At 44.7% G+C, this 24,277-nt stretch overlaps 1 protein-coding gene across 1 annotated transcript in view; it reads right to left on the bottom strand.

The window, feature by feature from the left end:
- ADAMTS12 (ADAM metallopeptidase with thrombospondin type 1 motif 12) overlaps positions 1–24,277 on the bottom strand; it is a 109,575-nt gene that overhangs the window by 70,240 nt on the left and 15,058 nt on the right. Inside the window, exon 3 of the mRNA XM_081212637.1 lies at positions 7,553–7,724. Coding sequence (XP_081068763.1) covers positions 7,553–7,724 — 172 coding nt within the window. The remainder of the gene's footprint in view (positions 1–7,552; positions 7,725–24,277) is intronic.

Below are 24,277 nucleotides of genomic sequence, written 5' to 3'. Positions count from 1 at the left end.
CAAACCTATCCATTCTGAAGGAAATCAGCCCTGAGTGCTCACTGGAAGGTCAGATCCTGAAGCTGAGGCTCCAATACTCTGGCCACCTCATGAGAAGAGAAGACTCCCTGGAAAAGACCCTGATGTTGGGAAAGATGGAGGGCACAAAGAGAAGGGGACAACAGAGGACATGATGGTTGGACAGGGTTCTCGAAGCTACCAGCATGAGTTTGACCAAACGCAGGAGGCAGTGGAAGACAGAAGTGCCTGGCGTGCTCTGGTCCATGGGGTCACGAAGAGTCGGACATGACTAAATGACTAAACAACAACAACACGCTTAGCACCTTTTCCTAAAGAATTTTTGGGACTCCAGGCTTACTCCTGAACACTTTCTCTTGGTTCATCCTTTATCCCTGGCTTGTTCCTTGCTCCTGCCTTGGCCCTTTGAGTGCTCGACTGCTGACTTGTCCCCCCAGCTTCTGGTTCTCAGCCCCTGGCTCACTTCAGGGTGCGGCCAATTGCTCAACCCCGGCGCTGCTCTGAGCACAGAAGCTCCTGCAGTAGCACATGGGATGACCTCCCCAAACAATGTGCTTCATCTATCAGAAATTTAAGAAATATGGATGTTGATGTATTGATACTCTAGGGCAGGAGAGGGGAACCTATTTCAGCCTGAGGGCCAGGTTCCCTTCTGGGCAACCTTCCAGGGACCAGATGCCAAAGTGAGTGGCATTTTGCCTGATAGTCACCGCCATGCCCTTCTAAGATGATACAATAACCTTATCATTGTACAATCATTTGATAATAAGGGATAAGGTGAAGGTAAAGGGGCCCCTGACCATTAGGTCCAGTCGTGACCGACTCTGGGGTTGCGGCGCTCATCTCGCTTTATTGGCTGAGGGAACCGGCGTATAGCTTCCGGGTCATGTGGCCAGCATGACTAAGCTGCTTCTGGTGAACCATTTACCTTCCCGCTGGAGCGGTACCTATTTATCTACTTGCACTTTGATGTGCTTTCGAACTGCTAGGTTGGCAGGAGCAGGGACCGAGCAACGGGAGCTCACCCCGTTGCGGGGATTCAAACTACTGACCTTCTGATCGGCAAGTCCTAGGCTCTGTGGTTTAACCCGCAGCGCCATCCGCGTCCCGATAATAAGGGATAGATTGTGCAATTAATGGACATCTGCATGTGCTTCCTTTCAGCAAGAGATACAAATATATGGGCAAATATATTATTTTGGAGTGACTAAGTTGTGTTTTCCATGAAGTTCCCATGACACTCCATCGTACATAACAGAACTTTCACACCATTCGCTTGAAACGTAAATGTGTTTCAGTTTTCCGACATGCTTAGCTTTGGCTAAGCATGTTTTCCCTTTCATGCTGATTGAGCAGCTCTAAGACAGTGGAGACAGGAGCCCTGCAGGGACCCTGCTGCAGAAACAGTCAAAGGTCTTTGACCCCAGATCACTTCACCACTGGTTGTAGAGCTCTGGGACTTGACCCCATTCCTGTTGAGTGAAAAGGTTTCTGCAAACATTCCCGAAAATTTGGACTGGGATAAAGATATACAGTTACTGATTATCCTCCTTACAGATGATGATCATCTCTTTTCCTTCCAAGTGAGACTCGGCAGACCAGTTTGCCATTTTTAATGTTTATCTTGGCAAGAGAATTTTTTTTAAAAAAAGAAGGAAGTGGAGCCCAACTACAGTGAGTGACAAAACTTCCATTTCCCCAGGCAATTAGGGTGAAACAGCTGTCCTTCACTAATTCTGTCCATGACTAATTCAGAAGGAATTTGACCCAAAGGAGCTGGGGAGTCTTAGCTAGGGGAGGGTGGAAATGATTTGAAAAGAGAATTGCGTGTCCTGTCTGCTGCAGATTTGGCTCAATGCCAATTTCAGGACAACTTGGATGAAGAGGGGTTTTTATTAGATCACGTACAAGGAGGAAAATAACAAGACAGTATTTCATAAATCCGAGGCAGGATTTGCAGTGGGTCCTCTGAGCCCCCTAGGCCTAGGATGGTGGGGTGTGTGGACTGTTGTCCTCATTTGTGAGAGGGTGTGAGGTATCTGCACTACAAATTTAAATCTGTTTCAAACTTGGTTTAAGATATGCGGTGGCATAATAGCCAAGCATATGAGCCCAACCCAGAGCTCCTCTCCACAGATTTTGGTTCCTTCAAGGCCTGGGAGAGGAGCACTCCCTCAAAAATCTGCGCCCAGTCCCATGGCCTCTCTGGCACACCCCCCCATGCTACACCCCTGAACTAAACCGCAACCTTTGCCTTTCCATTAGAATTCCAAACCATCTTGCAGAGCTGTGTAACCATTTAAACTGCAAACATGGAACAGGAACCTCTATTAAAGAGGAGGATTGTGGCTTGATTGTTTTCCCCATTCCCTGACAGCCCTCTTTGCTTATTTCTCACAATTACACCCGACAGCCTCAATCCAGCAGATGATATCATTGCTCTTGCTTGTGTGGTTGGAAATGTCCTAGAGCTGCACTCCTTCTCTACTGTGCCACTTTATCTTTTGAGATTGAGTGTAATGATCTTTGGCAGGCAAGCAAGCCTCAATAAGAATTCATGACTCTCCGGCAATTTTATGTATGTTTATTTACAAAAAGACACATCCAGAACCTGGCTTCTCACCTGCTCGCATTTACGTTTGTTGGTCTGTCTGAAGTTTTGCCTTTCCCACAGCAGGAAGGACACCAGACTCCCGCCTTTCCCCTCTTGCCCTTCCGCTGCCTTCTGATTTTATCCAAACACCTAGAATGGGGACTGAGAGGCTGACCTCCCCCCTACTCCCCACTGACTTGACACAGACTCAGACCTCTTCTTATCTGCTGGTTGCCTAGCAATGTTCTGGCTGCCTTCCAACTCCTCCTCCTCTTGAGAGTTAATAGAGTCTTCCCTGTGAAGGGGGCTCGAGCTGCCCTGTCTCAATTCTGTCAGCCAATTCTCATCTGCAGAGTCGGACCCTTGTTCACTTAGTTCAATCTCTGAGTCTAACTCATCCCCTGTGCTCTGGGAGGCCATGTTCCTGACATTGAGGTGCTCAAGACAGAGGAAGGAAACAGGGAGGAAAAGGTCATGTGATCCTACCTGGACCCTGAGATCATATCAGACATCCCCACTCCATCAGTGAGGTACACCCTGGAAAGCTAAGCACTTTCAGAACTGTGTAAATGCATAGGGCATGAACCACTCAAGTGTGAACGCAGTGCCTGCATGCAGATTAAGAGCTATCTCCCACCTTGACTCACCAGCAGACTGCTGAGCCATTAAGTGGGGATCATAGGGTCTGTGCACTCCAAGCCTTCCCTCTCACCAAGAAACCAGGAGATTTGAATTTCAAGGTTGAACAACCTATCGTATACTGAGTTAGGAGACAAGAGAGGACTGTGCAGGGGCAGAGGGTGAGGATGGAGAAAATTTTTAACCTGCAAGTGATGCTGGTGAATTTTCTGCCTTTGAATTCATTTGTGTAACAGACCTCCCTGACAGGTAATCTGGGACATTTAAGAGGCCTGAGATTCACAAGTTTCATTGTTCGGTTTTACACATCTCCATCATTAACAAAAACAAACAAACCACAAAGATAACTTCTGCTGGCTTCCAGCTCTATACTTGAACTCTTCATTCACTTCCCCATTAAAAAAGAAATTGCATAATGGTTCTAGACACCATAATACGGAATGAACCAGAAAACCCAGAATTTTGACACTTTGCCTTACCTAAGCACTCGGCAAAGGGCATGCTGTTGCTCTTCCTACATTGTGTAGGCCTAGTAGTAATTTGTGTAGACAACTCATTTTTGATGGAGGGTAGGTTTGAATCACACCAATATGAATCAGCCCACTTAACACATGAAGAATGATAATAACTTCTTTTTAATATTCTCGATGATGATAATAACTTCTTTTTAATAGTTTGTGTAAACTACTCATTTTCACACACAAGGGTGACTAGAGCTTTGTGATTTTCCCTTCTTCAATGACAGAGTGCCTGCATTTGAATAAATGACCTCAAATACAGGAGCATAATAGCCTAACGGCACAGACAATATCCAGTGTGTTGAACCGTGCATACCACACTTCTACTTTCCCCAGCCAAGTTTTTAAGGTTGTGGCTGAGTTTTGTGCTATGAATTCAAGCATGGTAGGATGGGAGGGGGGCAGAAAACAGAATAGCCTCTAGCTCAGCCTTTCTCAACCTGTGGGTCCCTGGATGTTGTTGAACTACAACTCCCATCACCCCTAGCTAGCAAGGCCAGAGCTCAGGGATGATGGGAGTTGTAGTCCAACAACAACTGGGGACCCACAGGTTGAGAACCGCTGCCTAGCTTAAACCATACCACAAATATGCTGGAACAGAGCTCCAAACTCTCCAGAAACGCACCACACCATGGATGGTGCCACAGATGACTGCAGGAATGCTTCTGCCCTCCTTATTATGGGAAGCAATTGGGATGCCTCTTTGATCCTTCTGCTCTGTCTTCCTTTGATAGAGTGACAGAGGGTGGCCACATGTCCTACTTAAAGTCTGGTTTAACAGGGGCCACCAAACTTTTGGGGCCCATGGGTATACTTGGAATTATACTGTTTAATTACTCTTTATTTGTTGTACTTGTCTCATGGAATCTCAGAGAGTTGGAAGGGACCCTGAGAATCATCAAGTCCAACCCCCTTGCAATGCAGGGAATATGCAACTGTCCCTTAGGGGGATCAAACCTGCAACCTTGACGTTGTCAGCATCATGCTCTAACCAACTGAGGTATCTCAGCTTTTTCTCCAAGGAGCTCAAGGTGGCATTTACGGCTCCCTTCAGGGACAATTTCTGGTGCAGGAGGGAAAGGCTGGTGCACACACTCCACATTCACACACCCGTTGTGGTTTCAGTCTGGCTCACTCTCTGGGGACCCTATCTAAAAGGAGAGAGATTGCTGTGTGGAGCACACATTTAACACAATTCAATATTTCTTAATTGGTAGGCATATTTGTGCCACCTGGGCATTTAGCTTTCAAGTAACTGACTCAATTTCTCATATCATTTTCATGAGCAGGGGAGAAAGCAAACCACAGCCTAGCATATTCTAATGAAGTCACACAGGAGTTTTGGTTTTTTTTAAAAAAAAAATTATAATAATTTAGGTGACTTTTTGTGAATCTCATTTCCTATGTTTTAGCAATTCCGAAAATGTCCATTCAAAGCAGGCCCCAGTAACCACGAAAACTAGATAATTATCTCAGGAAATGCAAGATGAACTTTTCAGAATGTGAGCAAAAGGACATCAAAAGTCAATGGTTCATGAGCTGCCGAGCCCATTCTGCACAGAAAAACCTAGTGTTCCAGACATTGCCTTATGCATGCTTGTTATTGTTTTTCTCCAGTTATTTTAGAAAAAGAAAGAATATCCTCTCATGCATGATCACCTCCTGTTTTTTCTTTAGCTTGCATACAGACCTACCCCTTTCTTAAATCATTTCCAGGGAGAGGATTTGGGGCACATCAGAGGCATGCTAATTCAGTATGCTTGGAATTCCCTGAATTTTAATTCAGAATGTCTGGAACCCCACAGCAGGTGATTACGATTCTGTTGATATTTATCCAGAGCACAAACAGCATAGCCCACAATGGTGTCATGCAGGGTTGGGGAACCTTTTTGAGACTGCTGACAGCCATTACTACAGTAGAAAGCATTGTTGGGTGGGGCCAGAACCAGATACAATCACACAACACCCCCTTGACATATGCAGAGACACACAATCCCGGACACATGGAGACAGAGGCAGAGATCTAATTTTCAGCAACTCCATTTGTGTGTCACAAAGTGCCGTAGAGTTTATAAGGCAACGACAACTCTGAAATACCCTTTACTTGTTCAGATTGTGCAAAGGTGGGGAGGGAGGACTCAGTAACCTTGCAAAAAAAGAGCCCCAACAGTAAACAGAAGTTCAATATGCACCCTCAACTGCAGGTGACTATCCAAAACCTTCAAACTTCAAAATGTGATGGCATCCTGAAAATGGCATACAGTGGTACCTCAGGTTACATACGCTTCAGGTTACATACTCTTCAGGTTACAGACTCCACTAACCCAGAAATAGTGCTTCGGAGGTGCGGCAGCAGTGGGAGACCCAATTAGCTAAAGTGGTGCTTCAGGTTAAGAACAGTTTCAGGTTAAGTACAGACCTCCGGAACGAATTAAGTACTTAACCCGAAGTACCACTGTATATGCAACTGCAAGATGCACCAGAGCTTCTTAAATATTTTCAAGGAACACATTTGATCCTCTTACAAAGGTAAGAGCTGCCTTTATTTATTTTTCATTTATATCCCATCTTTATTCCAAGGTGCTCAATACAGTGTACTTGGTTTTCCTTCTTTGCATTTGATCCTCACAACAACCTTGTGATGTAGGTCAGGCCGAGAAACAGTGGCTGGCCTAAAGTCACCTATGCTTTGCAGGGCATCAAAGCCCTTCCCCTTCTGCTGTTCCCCACCAAGAAGCTCATGGGCAGGAGGGGACCCTGAGGGCCAATCTAACTGTGGTCCTGTTTGGCCTACAATCCAGGGGTTCTGCATGCTTTGAAGTGCAGGAGCATATTGTGACAGCTCCCGTAGCCAAGCCCTATACAGGCACACTGAAGAGCAGCAGTAAGTAGCTTAATATCCAGTTTATTAGGATCAGGATGACTGCAATCCTGTGCATAATTTCCTGGGAGTAAACTCCATTCAACTCAACAGCCCTTACTTCTGACACAATAGGAACAACTTGTAGAAAATACTGAGCTTTAACAAAAGATCTTCAGCCATTTAAAAAGCCACCTTTCACTTTGAATTAGAAACGTGAACAGCATTGCAATGAAGTGTTTTCATTTAAAGGGCTAGTGTGGGAACCTCATCAAAGAAAAGGAAAGAAGTACCTAGCCTTGCATAATTTCCCCCCACATTCTCTGATTTTTCATATGCTAATCTGTTACAAGCAAGCACAAAAGCCTTACTATCATCTCACTCACTTCCCACGGACTTTTAATTACCCTGATGTTCCTAGTCTCTAGTCCATTTGCCCCACTGCCCCACTATACCACAGAATGTGGGACAAAACCATAGGAAGAAACCTGCTGTACTTAGTGACTTTCTTTCAGGCACTCCTCATAGCACTTCTGGCATATCTATATAAGGGATGGGACGACAACTTCCATAATTTCTCAACACTGTCCATTCTGGGCAGGGGCTGATGGGAACTGGAGTCCCCCCCCCATCAGGAAGGCCACAGGACCCCCAGTCCTGATCTACACTAACTAATCTAAAACCTCCTTAACTGTCAAAGTCGCATAAAACTGAACTCTGACTCCTCACAACTGTTGCCAAACTATCACCCCCAGGATTCTCTGAGGGAAACTATGACTGGTTTCAAAATAGTCCAGATTTTTAGAGTATTTCTGCCGGATGCTTCATGAAACAGCCATGGGGACAGGTTTATCTCCAGATAAGATATTTGGGATTGGGTTATTGAATGAAAAGGCATTAAAATAAAAAGGTTTGAACGTGTACCATTCACTCCACAAGTCTGTTCCTCCTTCAAACAGGTGCCTCGTCGTTTCCGCAAAGCTTTCTGAAAGACATTTGCCCTGTAGACTATATGGGCGTAAGGGCCTTCTCCTGACTGATATTTCTTCACCGGTTCAATGAAGTAATCTCCATCAGGCAGCTGGAAGTATCCAGCCTGAGAAGGGAGAGAGAGAAAGAAAGAAAGAGAGAGAGAATACATAGAACCATTACATTACAGTATTTATTATCCACCCTTCACCGAAAGCTCCCAACGATGTGAAAATACAATACTGTATTTTGCGAGTCTCTCTTGATTTTTCCACCTTTTGTTTCACGCTGAAAGGTGGGTGGGAATTTTGGCAACTAGACAGAGGAGAAAGCATAACCTGACCTTGTGGAGCAAACTTCACTTGGGTTAAAACAAAAAAAGTTGCCTAGCAACTGGCAAGAGTTTCTGAGGGGTGTGGTGACACGGCCACCTCTGCCCCAAAACACATAGTGTCATCAGTGAAAAAGGTGAGTAAGGAGGTGAGCCCCTGCTCAAGCCCCCACTTTTGGACAAAGAAGTTGATCTGTGAACAAAAAGGAACTTCCATCTTGGTTCTAGGTGGATTAGCAGGATTTCTGATGTTCACTCTTTGGGGCTGTATTCTCATATAAATATTGCACTTCATTGCAAATCTAAGTTGGAGTGTACCTGTGCGATAGTTTACCCTTTTAGGAATGATAAAAGGTAAAGGTACCCCTGCCCGTACGGGGCAGTCTTGCCAGACTCTAGGGTTGTGCGCTCATCTCACTCTATAGGCCGGGAGCTAGCGCTGTCCGCAGACACTTCCGGGTCACATGGCCAGCGTGACAAAGCTACTCTGGCGAGCCAGAGCCGCACACGGAAACACTGTTTACCTTCCCGCTAGTAAGCGGCCCCTATTTATCTACTTGCACCCGAGGGTGCTTTCGAACTGCTAGGTTGGCAGGCGCTGGGACCGAGCAATGGGAGCGCACCCCGCCGCGGGGATTCGAACCGCCGACCATGCGATCGGCAAGTCCTAGGCGCTGAGGTTTTACCCACAGTGCCACCCGCGTCCCATTTAGCAAGGATATAACACATATTATTTTTCATACCCTTTATGGCTGGGGTAGCCAGTGTAGTGAACTATCACTCCAATCACCCTTAACCATTTAGCAGGCTAGTTGGGGTTGATAGCAGATGTAGACCAAAAGATCTGTGCTAACCCCAATACATTATGGTGTATTAGTGCTGAGCTGCCTTATTAATTACCCTTTTGCTGCCTGAATCATTCACAATTCAGCCAAAATTTTGCACATCACCTACAGGAAGACGTATTTGGTGTGAAGGCAAAGTAAGAACAAAAGGTGGTTTTTTTTTTTTTTACAAAAACAGCAGCTTTTTGACGTCTGAAGCAATTCTAACATACCACTGACAGATGTCAAGATGGACCAAATACACTGAATCAACAGCAATTAAAACACCATGTGTGAACTGTTTCTTATGTCATTTATGTTGAATCATAACTAGTTTTACCTCCCTGCCCCTAGATTTTATCTCACGAATTTCACCTTTTTTACCCGTATTTGCTTGACTCTAAGATCTAAAAAACCAATAATTGCAGTTCTTCCAATCTTATCAACTATTCCTAGGCTAGGATGAGTCACAGCAGTCGGCAAGACTCTCCTGTTCCAGGCCCATGTTGGACAGTTTTCTATAAAAACATCAGGGAAATCACTTTTCCACTAGTCTGCTGATATGCTACAGTCCCCCTCCCAACCCAATCCAACCCCAACCCTTGAATAAAGACATTAAGACGCAAAAGGGCAATTCAATTCTTCCTAAGCACATTAAAGTAATAAAAATGCATGACACAGCTTTCAAAATGCCAGCTGCAATTGTTGCCCTGATTGTCTAGAGTTCAGCTGGAGTTCTTTTCAGGGGGAGCTGGACTAGGCTGGGCTTGGGGGCAGTTCCACTCTCCCAGCATGCAAAACATCTCACATATTCATCCTGGCAAAAGTCGCCCAGCTGCAGGGAGAAAATGTGCATCTAGCAAATCACGCCTCTTTATGATCTGGTAAAGCAATGTGGGAAACTGTGTCGCAGAGCACATTAAAATGTGCAGATGCCAATTTACAAAGAATGACGATGATTTAAATGGAGATATTCTATATCTCACCATGGTGGGGAAGACTGCGACCAGCTGTGTGTGTGTCACTTCTAGCCTAGAGGCTAGAAGTGTGTGTCAGGCACAACGCCCGGACACGATGCTGTTGCATGGGGCATCTGGGCATTGCCTGGCAGCTTGGCTCCTGTGGCCGGTGACAGCTCCTCCTCCTCTTCCTACCACTACCGCAGGCCAAGGGCTGCTCCCCCTCCACAGCAGGAGGAAGAGGAGGAGCTACCATGTTCCTAGCTCATGCAACCGCAGTGAGCCACTGTGGCCACACTTCTGGAAGCACATTTCTGATGCCAGCTTCCTGAAGTACACTGGCACTGGCAGCCTAGCAGGTCTGCCGGCAGCTTGGCAGGCCTTGCACCAGTGGACTGGCAGGCATTGCAGCAGTGGCAACACAAGCTGCCCATCAATTTTAGGGGGGCTGAAGCCACCTTAATCCCTATGAGTTGCGGCCCCTGTGTGTGCGTGTATCTGTAACCACTGTAACTGCTTCTTTGTCACTAAAGACTTAACTATGAGGCATGTGTCTTCCTTGGCTGGGGCAGGGGCAGGGTACCCATCCCTATCCCTTGTGGCTGGTTTCCCCCATTTAAATGCTCCACCAGGTTATTACTGTCTTTCCCATTGTTCTCTGAAACCAGAAGCAAATCCATCTGGAGGGTAATGCAAGGGTTTGTTTGCAGAGGAGAATCAGCAGGCACAGAAAAGGTGAATTGCACTCAAAGATACTGCACCCTGTATTTGAACTATTCCTGCACACATGGGATTGTAAACATCTGTTTGCTAAGTTGTTCTGCCCTGTGTTAAGCAGGAAAAAAACACTTACCGTATATCCAGTGTTAGCAGCTACCTAACCTTTCCCTTTTTGTGTGCCAATTCCCTACCCCCACCTCCCCGGCTCACCAAAGTTGTTTGTACAATTTGTGCAGACACGTTCCCACTTCACCGAGGCATCCGTTGACTCTGCATACGGTTCTTATGATGTATTCATTAGCTACTGTACTGTCCTCCAGGATCTCTACAGCCTGAAATGTGAGCATTGGCATGGAACGGATGAGCGTTTTAATTATTTGCCTACTCAAGCATTTACTTACCCTGCTACTTCAGGGCAGACTGTACTGCAGACATTTCCTTGACTTTACAAAACAATCATCACGTTGCATTTTTACAGGTTGTTATGACTCCGTACAACTTGTCCTCTTATTAAAAATTAAGAACCTCAGAACATAATAAAACTAAAAAAGGAAGAAGTTGCAGGTTTGATTGACATGGCAAGCTTGGCAGAATCCAAACCAGCAAGGGAAAAGGAGAAACGAAAACAACCACTGATTAATTTTTCAAACTTTTTTTTGAAGTGAAAGAAGTATGCAAGTTACATCATCCAACATGGAGTTAATTCCCATATTTTCAGCTCAGCTCAAAAGCAGCTGGAACTTCTGGGAAAGTGGAGTCACCATCAATGTCTGGTCCAGCGTTTCCCTTTTGCTGCTGCCAGTCTCCTCTTGAGGAGAGGTGGGGGAGCTGACAGTCAATCATCTAGGCTGGTAAGAAGACCCCTCTCCTCTGAACTGTATTTTAAACAGGCAGCTGAGTCTCCATGGGGCCCAGTAAGACCACCTAAAACCTTGTGGTCTGTAAACTTTCATTTTACTGTGGGTTTACTCATTTAAACCTATAGATCATTTGCTGCAGTGTTCCATTATTTTCTGTGTTTTGCTTTTCAATAATAACCACTTTGGGTATAGCTCACCATGGGAAAGTGGCTTGTATCAAACACACAGTCAGGAGGTGCTTCTAGCTAGATCATGGTGGGCAAACTTCTCCCCCCCATCAAGGGTCATATTCCTTCAGGGATAATCAGTCTGGGGGCTGCTTGCCAGTGATGGGTGGAGCCAGAGTGATGGGTGGAGCCAGAGACAAAAGTGTCCTGGATTAACACATCTAAATGATCAGATTATAATTTCATTTATCAAATTTATATCCCATCCTTCCTCCCCAAGGAGCCAAGGGTGGCAAGAATAAAGAGAACATACATGCCCCAGCTCAGTTTTCACCATGTGTCAGGGGTGGGAGTCAGGAGAAGGTCAGCAATAAATCACACTGCGTCAGTGAAGTTAACTCCCTCCTCTCCTGCTTCCACTTCTAATTCTGGTTCCTGACTTCTCTCCCTTCACTCCTCTGCATCCAGCCTGCCCATGACATCACGGCCATCTCAGATTGGAATCTCATTTGTTTGTTTGCTTTTGTTTATTGAGGTATGGCTGTATTGCGATATCATAAAATATCAAGGCGGCTACACAAAATGAGGCCAGGGACCATGTGCAGTCCCCAGGCTGCCCACCTGTGCCCTAGATCCAGCCTTGTTACTAGATACTCAAGTGATGGATGTGCCATTCATCTCCTCATAGAAAGAAGCAGCCTTTGTTTTGCAATGCTTTGATCACCTGCAGACTACTGCAGTGCATTGGGTGTGGGGCTGCCTTTGAAAACAGTTTGGAAACCTCAGTAAGACTTTCTGGTTTTTTTGAGGGGCCCAATCCACCTAAAGTTAAGTCCCACTGATTTCAACGGGAAAGCAAATGCTTAAGTCTCTTTAAGGACTTGACAGCACTTAAAGTTGGCAAAGTCAGGGCCACTGTCCTCTTTCCACCTCTAAGAATATTTACCGTATTTTCAAAAAAGGAAAAGGAATACAACCAAAGTGCCCCATGATTCCATTTGTCCCCCCTCTCTTACTGTTCCTTTGTGCATGTCTACTGCTAATTAATATGTACAGATGTGCATTTAGAAGTCATTAGTGTAATTTAAATAGAAATAAAATCTCATCCTAGCGAGGAAGATTGTGTCTGCTGCCTAGATGTGAACTGCTGATGGGCTACTCCCAGCCCCTTGCTCTTCCTTCTTACAACTCTTTATCTTTAAACAGGACTGGGCAGCCCTTCAAACAGAGAACTGTCCTCTGTAAACTAAGCCATTTTAGCCAGAGTGCAGAAGGAGTTGCCCAGATGGCTACAGGGTGGTTTCTGCTTCCTTGTACGCTTGCTCAGTCTCAGTTGACATAACTGGTACACTCTTAAGGGATGCAAATTTTTGGACATTTAATTATATTTCTGCAAAGAAGCACCATTTGCATTTTCTGCCTCAGTTGCCAAAAAAATAGTCTTGGGTGACAAGTAAAGTTAGGGAGGAAGAAATATTTCTCTGTCGCTATCCATCATCCTGCCAGCCACAAATTTAATCACTGGGCTTGTGAGAAAAGGGATTGTTTCTGACTTTATGATTGCAGTTTGCTCCATTTCCCAGGTGCTGGAAAGAAACAGCTGCACAATCTGCTGCGCTTTCCATAAGAATGTTACGGGCACACTGACAGCACAAGGCTGGAGCTACATACAGCTTGCCTCTCCTGATTATCACCAAGGAGGAAAAAGGGAGGCGAGCCGGTATATGAAACCAATAACTTCACAAACTGCGGAGCCTGCTTTTGCCAGAAGGGCCAGCTGCAGAGTTTTAGAAGAGATCACTCAGCAATAAAAGAAACGCTGTACAGCACATTATGTTGTGCACGTTGTACCCTAACACTTAGGGTCATACTAGATGTGATGCTAATTGCATGAATGAAATTAATGAGCATGCTTTTTATTCTATAAATAGCAGCCAGGGAAGGCCTGGTCAGCCCTGGACTCATCGGTGGTGCGGAGGGGACTTGATGATAACCAAAAGTCCTGTAGTTCACTGGTAAAGCATCTGTTTGGCATCCATAAGGTCCCAGATTCAATCCCCAGCATCTCCAGGTGAAGCTGGGAGAGTCCTCTGCCCAAAATCCTGATCAGTAAAAATATTGAACTAGATGGACCAAAGTTGGTATGAGCACATTCCCAGGTTTCCTATATTCCAGAGCAGTGAGAACTTACAGAGGCAGCATTTACCTGAGATTTCTGAAGAGATCAGCGAAGGCTTATGGTGTTTCCTCCATAGGTAGAGACACAGCTTTGTTACCACAAAATCCCAGAACCCAGCACAGGTACACTGTTCTAAGCCCACCCAGCCCAAGGAGGACAATAGCTCAGTCAGTCACACCATTGGTCCATATAGCTCTATTGTCCACACGGATTGGAAGAAGCTCTCCAGGGTTTCAGGCAGTGTTCTCTCCCAGCTCTACATGCCAGGGACTGAACCTGGGACCTTCCGCATGCGAGGCGGATGCCCTCTGGCTGATGCCCTTCCTCCAGGCATCAAAACGTCTTGCGCATTTTGGGTGAGCACTTGTGATGTGCTGAGTGATGAGACCTGTTGGCAGCCGTTCCACATAACGTAGGCATTTGCACGTAGGAGATTGCGCAGTCGGTGCAGAAATCCATTGTGCTCGCAAAGGAAGGTTGACAAAGCACCCTCCAAGCTGTTTGTGCTTCAGGGAAATGTTGTGGATGGCAAGGCCAATGAAATTGTTGGAGATAAGGACAAATGCCAATTTTGGCAAGCTACAGGGGTCGCTAAGGGTTTGACAAATCGGGCAGATTTTTTGAGTTGTATGCAAGTGCCTCAGTGGAATAACCAAACAGCTTTCTAATCAGCGTTGACGCTTACCTGCAGATGCTGATAGAGCCCATGTTATTCAGGCAAGTGAAGTTATTTCCATAAGAATTACAGCTCTACATGGGCCATCATTTTAACAAAAGCATTTTTCCCATTTTGTAGGAACTCTTGCTCTTTGTTCAGATCTTTATTAGAATCTCCAATAAATCATTGTCAACCAGAGAATGTCCATTCCCGCCCCCATCCTAATTTTGGGGATATAATTCTGCTGTTCCTTCCGCAGCTCAAAGTTTTTTTGTCACTCCTAGGCAAGGCAGGTTATCTTAATGTCGCAGACTATTTGGGAGCAATCTTCAGGTTCAACAGAATGCTAGCCTTGCAGGGAGCAGCACACAAATCAAACTGCCCAGGCTGTTTAAGGTAAGACAAGCAGCACCCCCAATGAATGATGCCAATCTAAGGAAACAGGTTGGCTTGGTCTATTTCTGAGCCACTTCCAAGCTAAAAGCAGGGATGCAAGGAGGGACTGTTGCTTAGGCAAATGTCAAGGAGAGCAAGGAAGGAACATGCTACAGATGTATAAAATTATGCATAGTGTAATAAAGTGAAGTTCTACCTCCCTCTGTCATAATAGTATAACCCAGGACCCAACCTGTGGTAGACAATTCAGGATAGATTAAAAAAAAAAAAGTACACACAGTTCATGGTTACAATATGAGATTTCCACCCATGGGAGGTCATAATGGCCACCAACCTAGACAACTTTAAAAAGGGTTTGGACAATTCATGGAGGATAAGGATATCAGTGGTTACACATTACCTCCAGTATCACAGACAGAACTCCTCTGAATTACCAGTTGCTGGGAAATATGTTCAAGAGAGTGCTACTGGAGATTTCTGCACCGACTGCGCAATCTCCTAGTGCTACCTAAACGGCCTCAGTCCAGTATACCTGAAGGAGCGTCTCCACCCCCATCATTCTGCCCGGACACTGAGGTCCAGCACCGAGGGCCTTCTGGCGGTTCCCTCATTGCGAGAAGCAAAGCTACAGGGAACCAGGCAGAGGGCCTTCTCGGTAGTGGCGCCCGCCCTGTGGAACGCCCTTCCAGCAGATGTCAAAGCAATAAACAACTACCTGACATTCAGAAGACATCTTAAGGCAGCCCTGTTCAGGGAAGTTTTTAACGTGTGATATTTTACTGTATTTTTGGTTTTTATGGAAGCCGCCTAGAGTGGCTGGGGAGGCCCAGCCAGATGGGCGGGGTATAAATAATAAATTATTATTATAATTATTATTATTACTGCACTCGTTCTCCTTGTAGCCATCCCAAAGGCACCTGGTTGGCCACTAAGAGAATAGAAGCTGGACCAGATAAATCTTTGGTCTGGTCCAACAGCATATTTCTTATATTATTGTGATGGGACCTGAAAGTGTTTATCTTCAGTAGGATCCCCTGGCATAAGAGCAATGAGTAGGGCTGGTCAAGTAAGCTTCTGGAAATAAACAGGGACCTCTTTTGATGTTGACCTACAGCATATCCACAGAGGCCAAGGCTCAAGTCAGACCCACCTAGGGCAGAGCACAGAACCTCCCCAGGTGAACTTACGCTCCATAGAGTCACTTTTATGATGTTATTTACAGTACATGTACACAACAGAACAGCAGGAGATGGGGGGAAGGTGTCATGGAACACTTTGTGTTTTTCCCCCTCTCTCTTTTGCAAATAAGTATTATTAGAATCAGGGAAAGGACCATATAGCTGACTCCGTCAACTTTAAGCACTGTCAAGTCATGTTGATTTTAATGAGCATGTTAAACTTCTGCTTTCCCATTGAAATCAGTTGGACCTAAAAGTAACTGACTTCAGCTGAATTGGACCGAAGGTTCCTTGAGATATCTGTCTTGGGACATTTTCTAGAACAAAATCCAAGACTCTACTCAGAGATACATACCACCAGGAATGATGGGTGGAGTTGGACTGTCATAAATATTCTGGCTAATGTCCCAGGAAAAGCAGCTGAAGACATAGGGTGACAGCCAACTTTCAGTCCATTGATCTGAATGGGTCAATTCTGAGTATAACTGATGTTGGATATCACCCGTACAATATAATTGTTCAACTTAACTGCCCTGTGTCTCAAGCCACACCGTAAACCGGATTACACTGAATTCTTAGCCGCTTACACTTCTAGTTTCTTAAGAGTTCTTGAATTGCAACAGAGGATTATATTTTCTGCTGCATTTAGAAACCGCTCTAATTTATACATTTCTATCTTTTCAAGGTTGCATCTCATGTAAAAAGATTAGGTGGTTTGCATATTGTGAGATCAATGGTTCCTTTGTCTATTTCTGAAAGGCTTGTGATGAGGAATTTTCCCTCTTGTTTTGTCCTAATCATATTCTAAACATGGGGAATTGGGTGGAGAATGAACCAATCTGAAGTTATGTATATCCATAGAGGGTGGGGAAAGGAATTTTATATGCCCTAGAAGTTGTCCTTGGCTTCGTGAGCAAGTAAATGATCTTTTCCTTTTATGAAAGTCACTTTTGTTCTCCCATGCACTGGGACAAGATTAATCCAGCTAGTATGAAAGGATATGCAAGAATTCATTTGGGGTTTAAAATTAGGGGTGTTCATCAGTCACAAAATTGGATTTGTATCTGAATCTGCAGCTTTAGGGAACACCCTGATTTCTTTCTGATCCACTCTGTGCCTTTCTAATTCAACTCTTTGTTTGAGACCAGATTAGGCCTGTTAAAAAACAAAGCCTATCCATCGCTATAATGGAATATTTTGAAATGGCTACAAATTGTAGTCAGATACACCCAAGGCTTTTTTTTTTTTTTTTTTGCACAGAGCACCTCTAAAGTTTGATTTTTAAAAAAACCAAAGGAAATGTCAACAACTTTTTCATTTTCTTAAAGAATTGGTTGAAATTCACAGGCATGATCTGACTTGGAAACATGACAGCTTTCCCCGAATCAGCCCTAATTTGCGATACGTACATAGCCAATGCACACTCTTAGTGATATTGCTTTCTGGGAGTAATAATGATTTGATGATTTGTGTTGTGCATCTGTCTGTTTCATAAGAAGCACATGATATTTGAAAACACAGTGAGATATCTGTAAAATTAATCATGGGGTTTACGGGGAGAATAAGGATATGCAAGATGGAATGTTTCAAGACGATGCAGAAGAATAGGCAGGAATATAATCAAAGTCTGATCAGGTTGCTTGTTTAAGAAAATCTATTAATGGGATTTATTTTTAATTGTTCTGTGTGTGTGTGTGTGTGTGTGTGTGTGTGTGTGTGTATCGACTTTTAATGAGGGTGAAAGAGGAGAGCGCAAAATATAGTCTGAAGCTCAACATCAAAAAAGATCATGGCCACTGGGCCCATCACCTCCTGGCAAATAGAAGGGGAAGAAATGGGGGCAGTGAGAGGTTTTACTTTCTTGGGCTCCATGATCGCTGCAGATGGTGACAGCAGTCACAAAATTAAAAGCCGCCTGCTTCTTGGGAGAAAAGCAAGGACAAACCTAGACAGCATCTTAAAAAGCAGAGACATCACCTTGCCAACAAAGGTCCGTGTAGTTAAAGCTATGGTTTTCCCAGTAGTGATGTATGGAAGTGAGAGCTGGACCATAAAGAAGGCTGATCGCCAAAGAACTGATGCTTTTGAATTATGGTGCTGGAGGAGACTCTTGAGAGTCCCATGGACTGCAAGAAGATCAAACCTATCCATTCTGAAGGAAATCAGCCCTGAGTGCTCACTGGAAGTACAGATCCTGAAGCTGAGGCTCCAATACTTTGGCCACCTCATGAGAAGAGAAGACTCCCTGGAAAAGACCCTGTTGTTGGGAAAGATGGAGGGCACAAGGAGAAGGGGACGGCAGAGGACGAGATGGTTGGACAGTGCTCTCGAAGCTAACAGCATGAGTTTGACCAAACTGCGGGAGGCAGTGGAAGACAGGAGTGCCTGGCGTGCTCTGGTCCATGGGGTCACAAAGAGTCGAACATGACTAAATGGATCATAGAATCATAGAATCATAGAATCATAGAATCATAGAATCATAGAATCATAGAGTTGGAAGAGACCACAAGGGCCATCGAGTCCAACCCCCTGCCAAGCAGGAAACACCATCAGAGCACTCCTGACTAAACAACAACAACAACATTTGGGGGGGGGATATCTCAGGAGCTGCATGTACGTAGATGTGGCTGAGGCCAGTGGTGAGTGGGACTAGAGCAAAGGGGGGGGAGTCAAGAGTGGGCACAGCAACCTCCTTTCTCTCTTTCTGCCAACCCAACCCCATTCTCTCTCTCTTTTTCAATGAATGTTTACAGCATGATAGGTCTGACATTGGAAAATGGAGCAGCTAACCTTTTGGTAGGTACAGGGAACTTTAAGGCTTAGATTTTGTATGTTTCTCTCATCTCCAAGATGCTGAAGCCTGAGGAACTGCAATCTTAATCAACAGAAAGCAGGACCGGTAAGAGACCAGTGAGCTTTGCAAGCTTAAGGCACCAGATCTAATCCCCTATCTTCACTTGAGCAAACCAGGTGCCAGGTGATGGGAAAGATCTCTCCCGGACTTAGGTGCTGAAGAACCACCACCAGTCAGAGTAGACAAGAATGGACTAAGTGGACCATTAATCTGACCTAGTATAAAGCAGTTTCTTCTGTTCTTTCATATTTAACTTAATTAGGTTCTATGGCAATGACAACAGCAACAAAAGCCCAAATGACATTTTAGCTATTCGAAAAAGGAAGCTCTTGAAAACCTCGTTTCTTTGCTTACAGAAGCATCTGAACAAGCACCAGAGCCAGCACTGACAATCATGCAGTCAATACCATTTACAAAAGAAGAAGTACATGTTTTTTCCTAGAAAATGGAGTCTCCAATTATCCAGATTACAGTGTTCAACAGGCAGAGAGAGAGAGAGAGAAGAAACTTCAGCCCTTAACACACACACCCTTCTTTGATACAGCTGCCTCTGCCACAATGCAACAAGCAGCGTCTGTAAATATTTTCATGATAAGAAATTAATACGCAACCAATGTCTGCAAATGCAAAGGTAAAATACCTTCATTTAAATTACATAGCCTGAGCAGTTTAACCTGTGGGGAAAACAAGCAGCTAGAGAAGCTATTTTTTATTATTAGGAAAAGATCATATGGATAATCATAGAATTGTAGAGCTGCAAGGAACCATGAGAGCTATCTAAACCTACCATTTGCAATGCCATCTTTTGGCCCAGTGTGGGGCTTGAATTCATTATTCTGAAATTAAGAGTATCATGCTCTACCAACTTAGTGATCCAGTTGAACATCTTCCCAAGGCAGTTTGGTACAAATGGCAAGCTCTCAACACACACACACACACACACACACACACAGTCTTAGATTTCTGTTATGCCATTGTGCAGTTTTTGGAGTCACGAGACTCTGTTTACATTCCAGACTGTTGGAAGTCTCATGGGAGACAGATGTTGAAGTTACTGGTTTCCTGTTTCTTTGTTCCAGTTGTTCACTGACTCTCACAGAGAGCAGATGCTTTTCTTTTCTGTCCTGCATAGTTAGAAATAAACGTAGCGATGTAGCACACATTTCTCAGCTCCTTCTGCTGTTTGTATACTCTGCATAATGGGAGCATGCCTAAAGCCTCATCAAAGGCTTAGGTCGTTAATCACCGTAGGAGGAGGAGAGCCTGATGGATTCCGAAGATACGACGTGGAAGAGAGCTATTTCAGCTCCGTCGTACGGAACCTCCGACACACTGTACAGCTGGATTCTAGATTTTGAACTGATGGCAAACATGGATCTCCCATCCAATGTGCACTTTGGCCCTATCTACAGTGACAAAATGCAAATGATGGCAGGCCTCCTGCACATTTAATTTACTGAATTTCCATCTTCTACACAACTATTAAAGGTCCGGGAGCCCAGTTTTCACATCTGACCATCCTGGCTGTAGGTGACAATGCACAAGTTACTGGGTGTTTCCAGGCTGCGGCTATTTTCAGGTGGGATTCAACCACACGCCAGCAAATTCAGGCTGCACAACTAAAGCTGATCTGGAGCTCTTGCACAACAAGCCCACTTCCCCCCAAAGACCAGAGTTTTTGCTATAAGGAACGCGATGGAAAAGTGAATGAAGAAGTGTAGAAGAACACTCGTTTGACACGGCCTCATCTAACCTCCCTGCAAACAAATCAGAATGAGTGGTCGAGGAATAGCTGGTGTCATCTCACTTCCCTGCAAACCAGGATGAATGCTAAATAAACAGGTCATCTGGAAGCAGCTACTGAATCTCAACCTAGCCTGCCTCACTGGTGAGAGGATGAAACAGATTAACCCCATGCAGTTCTTTTTGGGGAAGGGAAAGGATACAAATTAAAAAGAAAGACAAGACAGTCACTGCAAGGTTGTCATCTACCTGTCCTTTTAAGCCATTTCCTATGGGGAAATCTGACAGGGAATAGACACTGTGTGATCCTTTGACCCCCTGCAAAGAAAGATGTCAATCAGGAATGCAAAAAGACTGTTATTTGTTCTCGCCTACTCCCAAAGATCAGCGGAACAGTATCCTCCTGAGCACACCAACAGCACAGTGACTGTGACAGTGAGTCCTCATAAATGAAATGATCCTTTCCCTTGACTCTTAAAAGGCCATTCCTTCCTAAACTGATGCAGTGATGTAGGCCCAATTGCTGCGGAGTCCAATGGTTTAAATGATGGTGCTGCTGATTCAGTTTGCCCAGAGTGTAGCAAAGTTTATTGAGTTTGTTTCTTAAACCCAAGAGTGTGGGTAATGAATATGTCATATAAAGCAAACGCGTGTGCCACTTTAATTAATAATAATAATAACAGGAAACTTTTAAATTGAAAATGAAGGCATTTCAGTTCTGTGAAATGTAATACTGTAGGTTCCTGTTTCCTCCCCAAATAGGTTTCATTGCAGCATCAAACAGCTGATTAGGTTCCAAATAGAATTGAAGCAAGATCTTACCGCAAGGTGGAATTACACGTCCGCTTCAGAGCATGTCAAGCGCCTATGATTAATGCATCCTAGTAAATTGCTTACAAGATGGTTTGTAGCTTAAACAAGACTGTGATGCTACTCAGTTATGGCCTCTCCTCAGCCTAAACCAAATTAAAAGACACAGTCTTTATAAGCAAGGCACTCTGTGAAGTCTCAAGTATTCCCCATTTAAATCCCTTAAGCCTTTCCTGGTAGTCTCCTGGTCTTCTTTTTGAAGCATAGATTGGAGGGAACCTGCAGCCCTCCTGTTACGGTTGGACTACAACTTCGCTCACCCCTTTCTGTTGGGCGGTGTTGCGGGATGGCAGAGGCATCACCGGGCCCTGACAAGGGAATCCTGTCATCAGAGCCCCTTCCTGATTGGTCGTGTGGGTGTAAGCCCGTGCCACCTATCAGGAGCTGGATCTTGGCCTGCATCCCAGTTTTGGTGAATGGGGATGCAGGCCTGGAATGGGGATGTTAGGCCAGGGGGTGGAGCTGACGGACGGAGAAGGCATCCCTTGCGTCCACTCCCTGCCCATTTAAACAGCCCGCACCTGTGGTCATGTCTGTGTGCCCAGGTGGGGCCTGGGCCGAAGGCACTCCCCCAGATGGCAGTCCCTGCGGGGGGCACCCTATTTGATATAAGTCTTAGGAACCCCCGCCTGGATTGACCTATGTGTCACTTTCGGTGGGCGGGCCGGAAGTATTTGATTGCCACATGCCCAAGCCAAACCTCTTTCATCTGTATTCAATAAAGTTGTGGTCTTTATTTATCTGGGGTTGGGGTGGGGAGCACAATACCTTGACCCGCAACTCTGACCATTGTGAATGTTGGCTGATGGGTGTTTGAGTCCAGAGCATACAGAGAACATCAGGTTGGGGAGAGCTACCATATTCTGTCATTTCCTTTTCGTGTAATAAACCAACATTTCTTTCATTATTTTGTGTGAGAACTCCTTGTGGGCATGAGACCAGGGGTAAACACATATTCATAACAAACACATGTCTGGCAAAAGGTCCTAAACTTCTTGGTAAGGGTGTGTGGAAGTTTTTAATATTTAATGCTGTATTCTTTTTAGCATTCGATTAGAAGCCGCCCAGAGTGGCTGGGGAAACTCAGTCAGATGGGTGGGGTATAAACAGAAAATAGAAAATTATTATTATTGTTGTTGTTGTTGTTGTTGTTGTTATTATTATTATTATTATTATTATTATTATTATTATTATTATTAGATTATGTGTTACGGATATGCATTTGGGTTCAGACACATGCATTGTAACAGTGTCTGTCGGTTTACGCTTAGGCCAATAACCTTTAACATCTAGTTGATTGCACAGCAATTATTTCGTTTATGAGCCAATGCCACATCCTGTATAACCTTGCCCTCACAAAATGCCTTCCAGGAAGCACAACGTAAATCTCGGTTGGTGGGGCACAGGGGGGAGCCATGACACATCTCTATGAACAAAACCATTACTGCTGGACTACTGACTGAGAAAATGAGCCCGGGAAAAATCACAGCCTTCTTAAACCAGAAAAGCATATTTACTGCAAGCAATTCAGTGATTGCCATTCCTGCAGAGTAAGCACTTTGGGCAATCAGCTACAGAGGCATAAGCAACTGGATATGATGCTAGAAGGAGGACGAGCAAGATGGAGGGACACACAAAGGCTGCGTCAGAATCCTGAGTGCCAGGAAGCAGAAGACCCACAATCCTTCCCAGTGGCTCACCAGAGCTTATATAACAACACCCATCCATGTTGTCCCAGAGTGGGCTACAGCAACTTAAAAATAAAATATTTTAAATGAGCTTAAAACAAATATTGTTCTTCTGTTCATGACAAGTATATAGTGAAGTGGGTCGTGTCATGTTATGTTCCAGATCTGAATAAATTAACTTTTAATCTCTTACAGAACTGCTCCTGCGGTTTAACCAACGCCTAAAACAGGCGTCTACCATCCTAAACCTTCTTCTCAGTTGTCCTAATGTCTGCCCGTTCCCTCTCCTTCCTTTTATTTAATGGGGAAATAACATATTAACTAACAATAAAGGGCACACTTGGAGATAACTTGTGGGTTTGGAAACTAGTTGATGGTGGTTTGTGATTGTTTTTTTTTAATGCTTGGTACTTTTAGTTCCAGGGTTGCATTTGTGTTCCCTTTAAATACTTTTACTGTTTTATCAGAGTCAGAACATTTTGTTCAGGTGGTCTTGCCCTTATTTTTGGCATTCTAGGATGAGTCTGTTTTAATTAGACCAGCTCTCTGCTGTTTCACTTTGCTGACTGTTTTGCTGTAGTTTGAATGCTGCTAGCCTCCTTGAGCACTGCTTTGGTAAGTAGAAAGGCAGGATAGAAAATAAATAATAAAGATAAAGCTTGAGGCAGACAGTAAATTTGCCTGTGATGAAGGCAGGCTGCAGTTACCTTTCACACGCATACTGTGTAAACCAGTCATTCGCCACTGCTACCGGTAAAATGCATTCAGTCACTCAAAGGATGCTGTGTTATCCAGGGACTTAACTCATTGCTGTTCTCTGCCCTAAGCAAGCCTTAGCCTCACCTTGTTTCATGCAGCTTTCCCTTTCCTTGCCCTCTTTCCTTCACTCCCAACTGGCATGAAGAGTTTGGATTTGATATTCCGCTTTATCACTACCTGAAGGAGTCTCAAAGCGGCTAACATTCTCCTTTCCCTTCCTCCCCCACAACAAACACTCTGTGAGGTGAGTGGAGCTGAGAGACTTCAGAGAAGTGTGACTGGCCCAAGGTCACCCAGCAGCTGCATGTGGAGGAGCGGAGAATCGAACCCGGCTCACCAGATTACGAGTCCACCGCTCTTAACCACTACACCACGCTGGCTCTGACATGAGCCAGGTCTGAAAACCTGATGGCAAAGGCAGGAAGGTAAATTTTGTGCAGAATATACACCCCCAAAGGACTGAAGGAGGTTATTGAAGCTATATGTTACTGGAG

The sequence above is a fragment of the Podarcis bocagei genome (assembly GCF_964188305.1).
Source record: "Podarcis bocagei genome assembly, chromosome: 11".
Classification (NCBI taxonomy): Eukaryota; Metazoa; Chordata; class Lepidosauria; order Squamata; family Lacertidae; genus Podarcis; species Podarcis bocagei.
The sequence above is the reverse complement of the archived record's forward strand: the minus strand, read 5'-3'. Positions and strand labels throughout refer to the sequence as shown.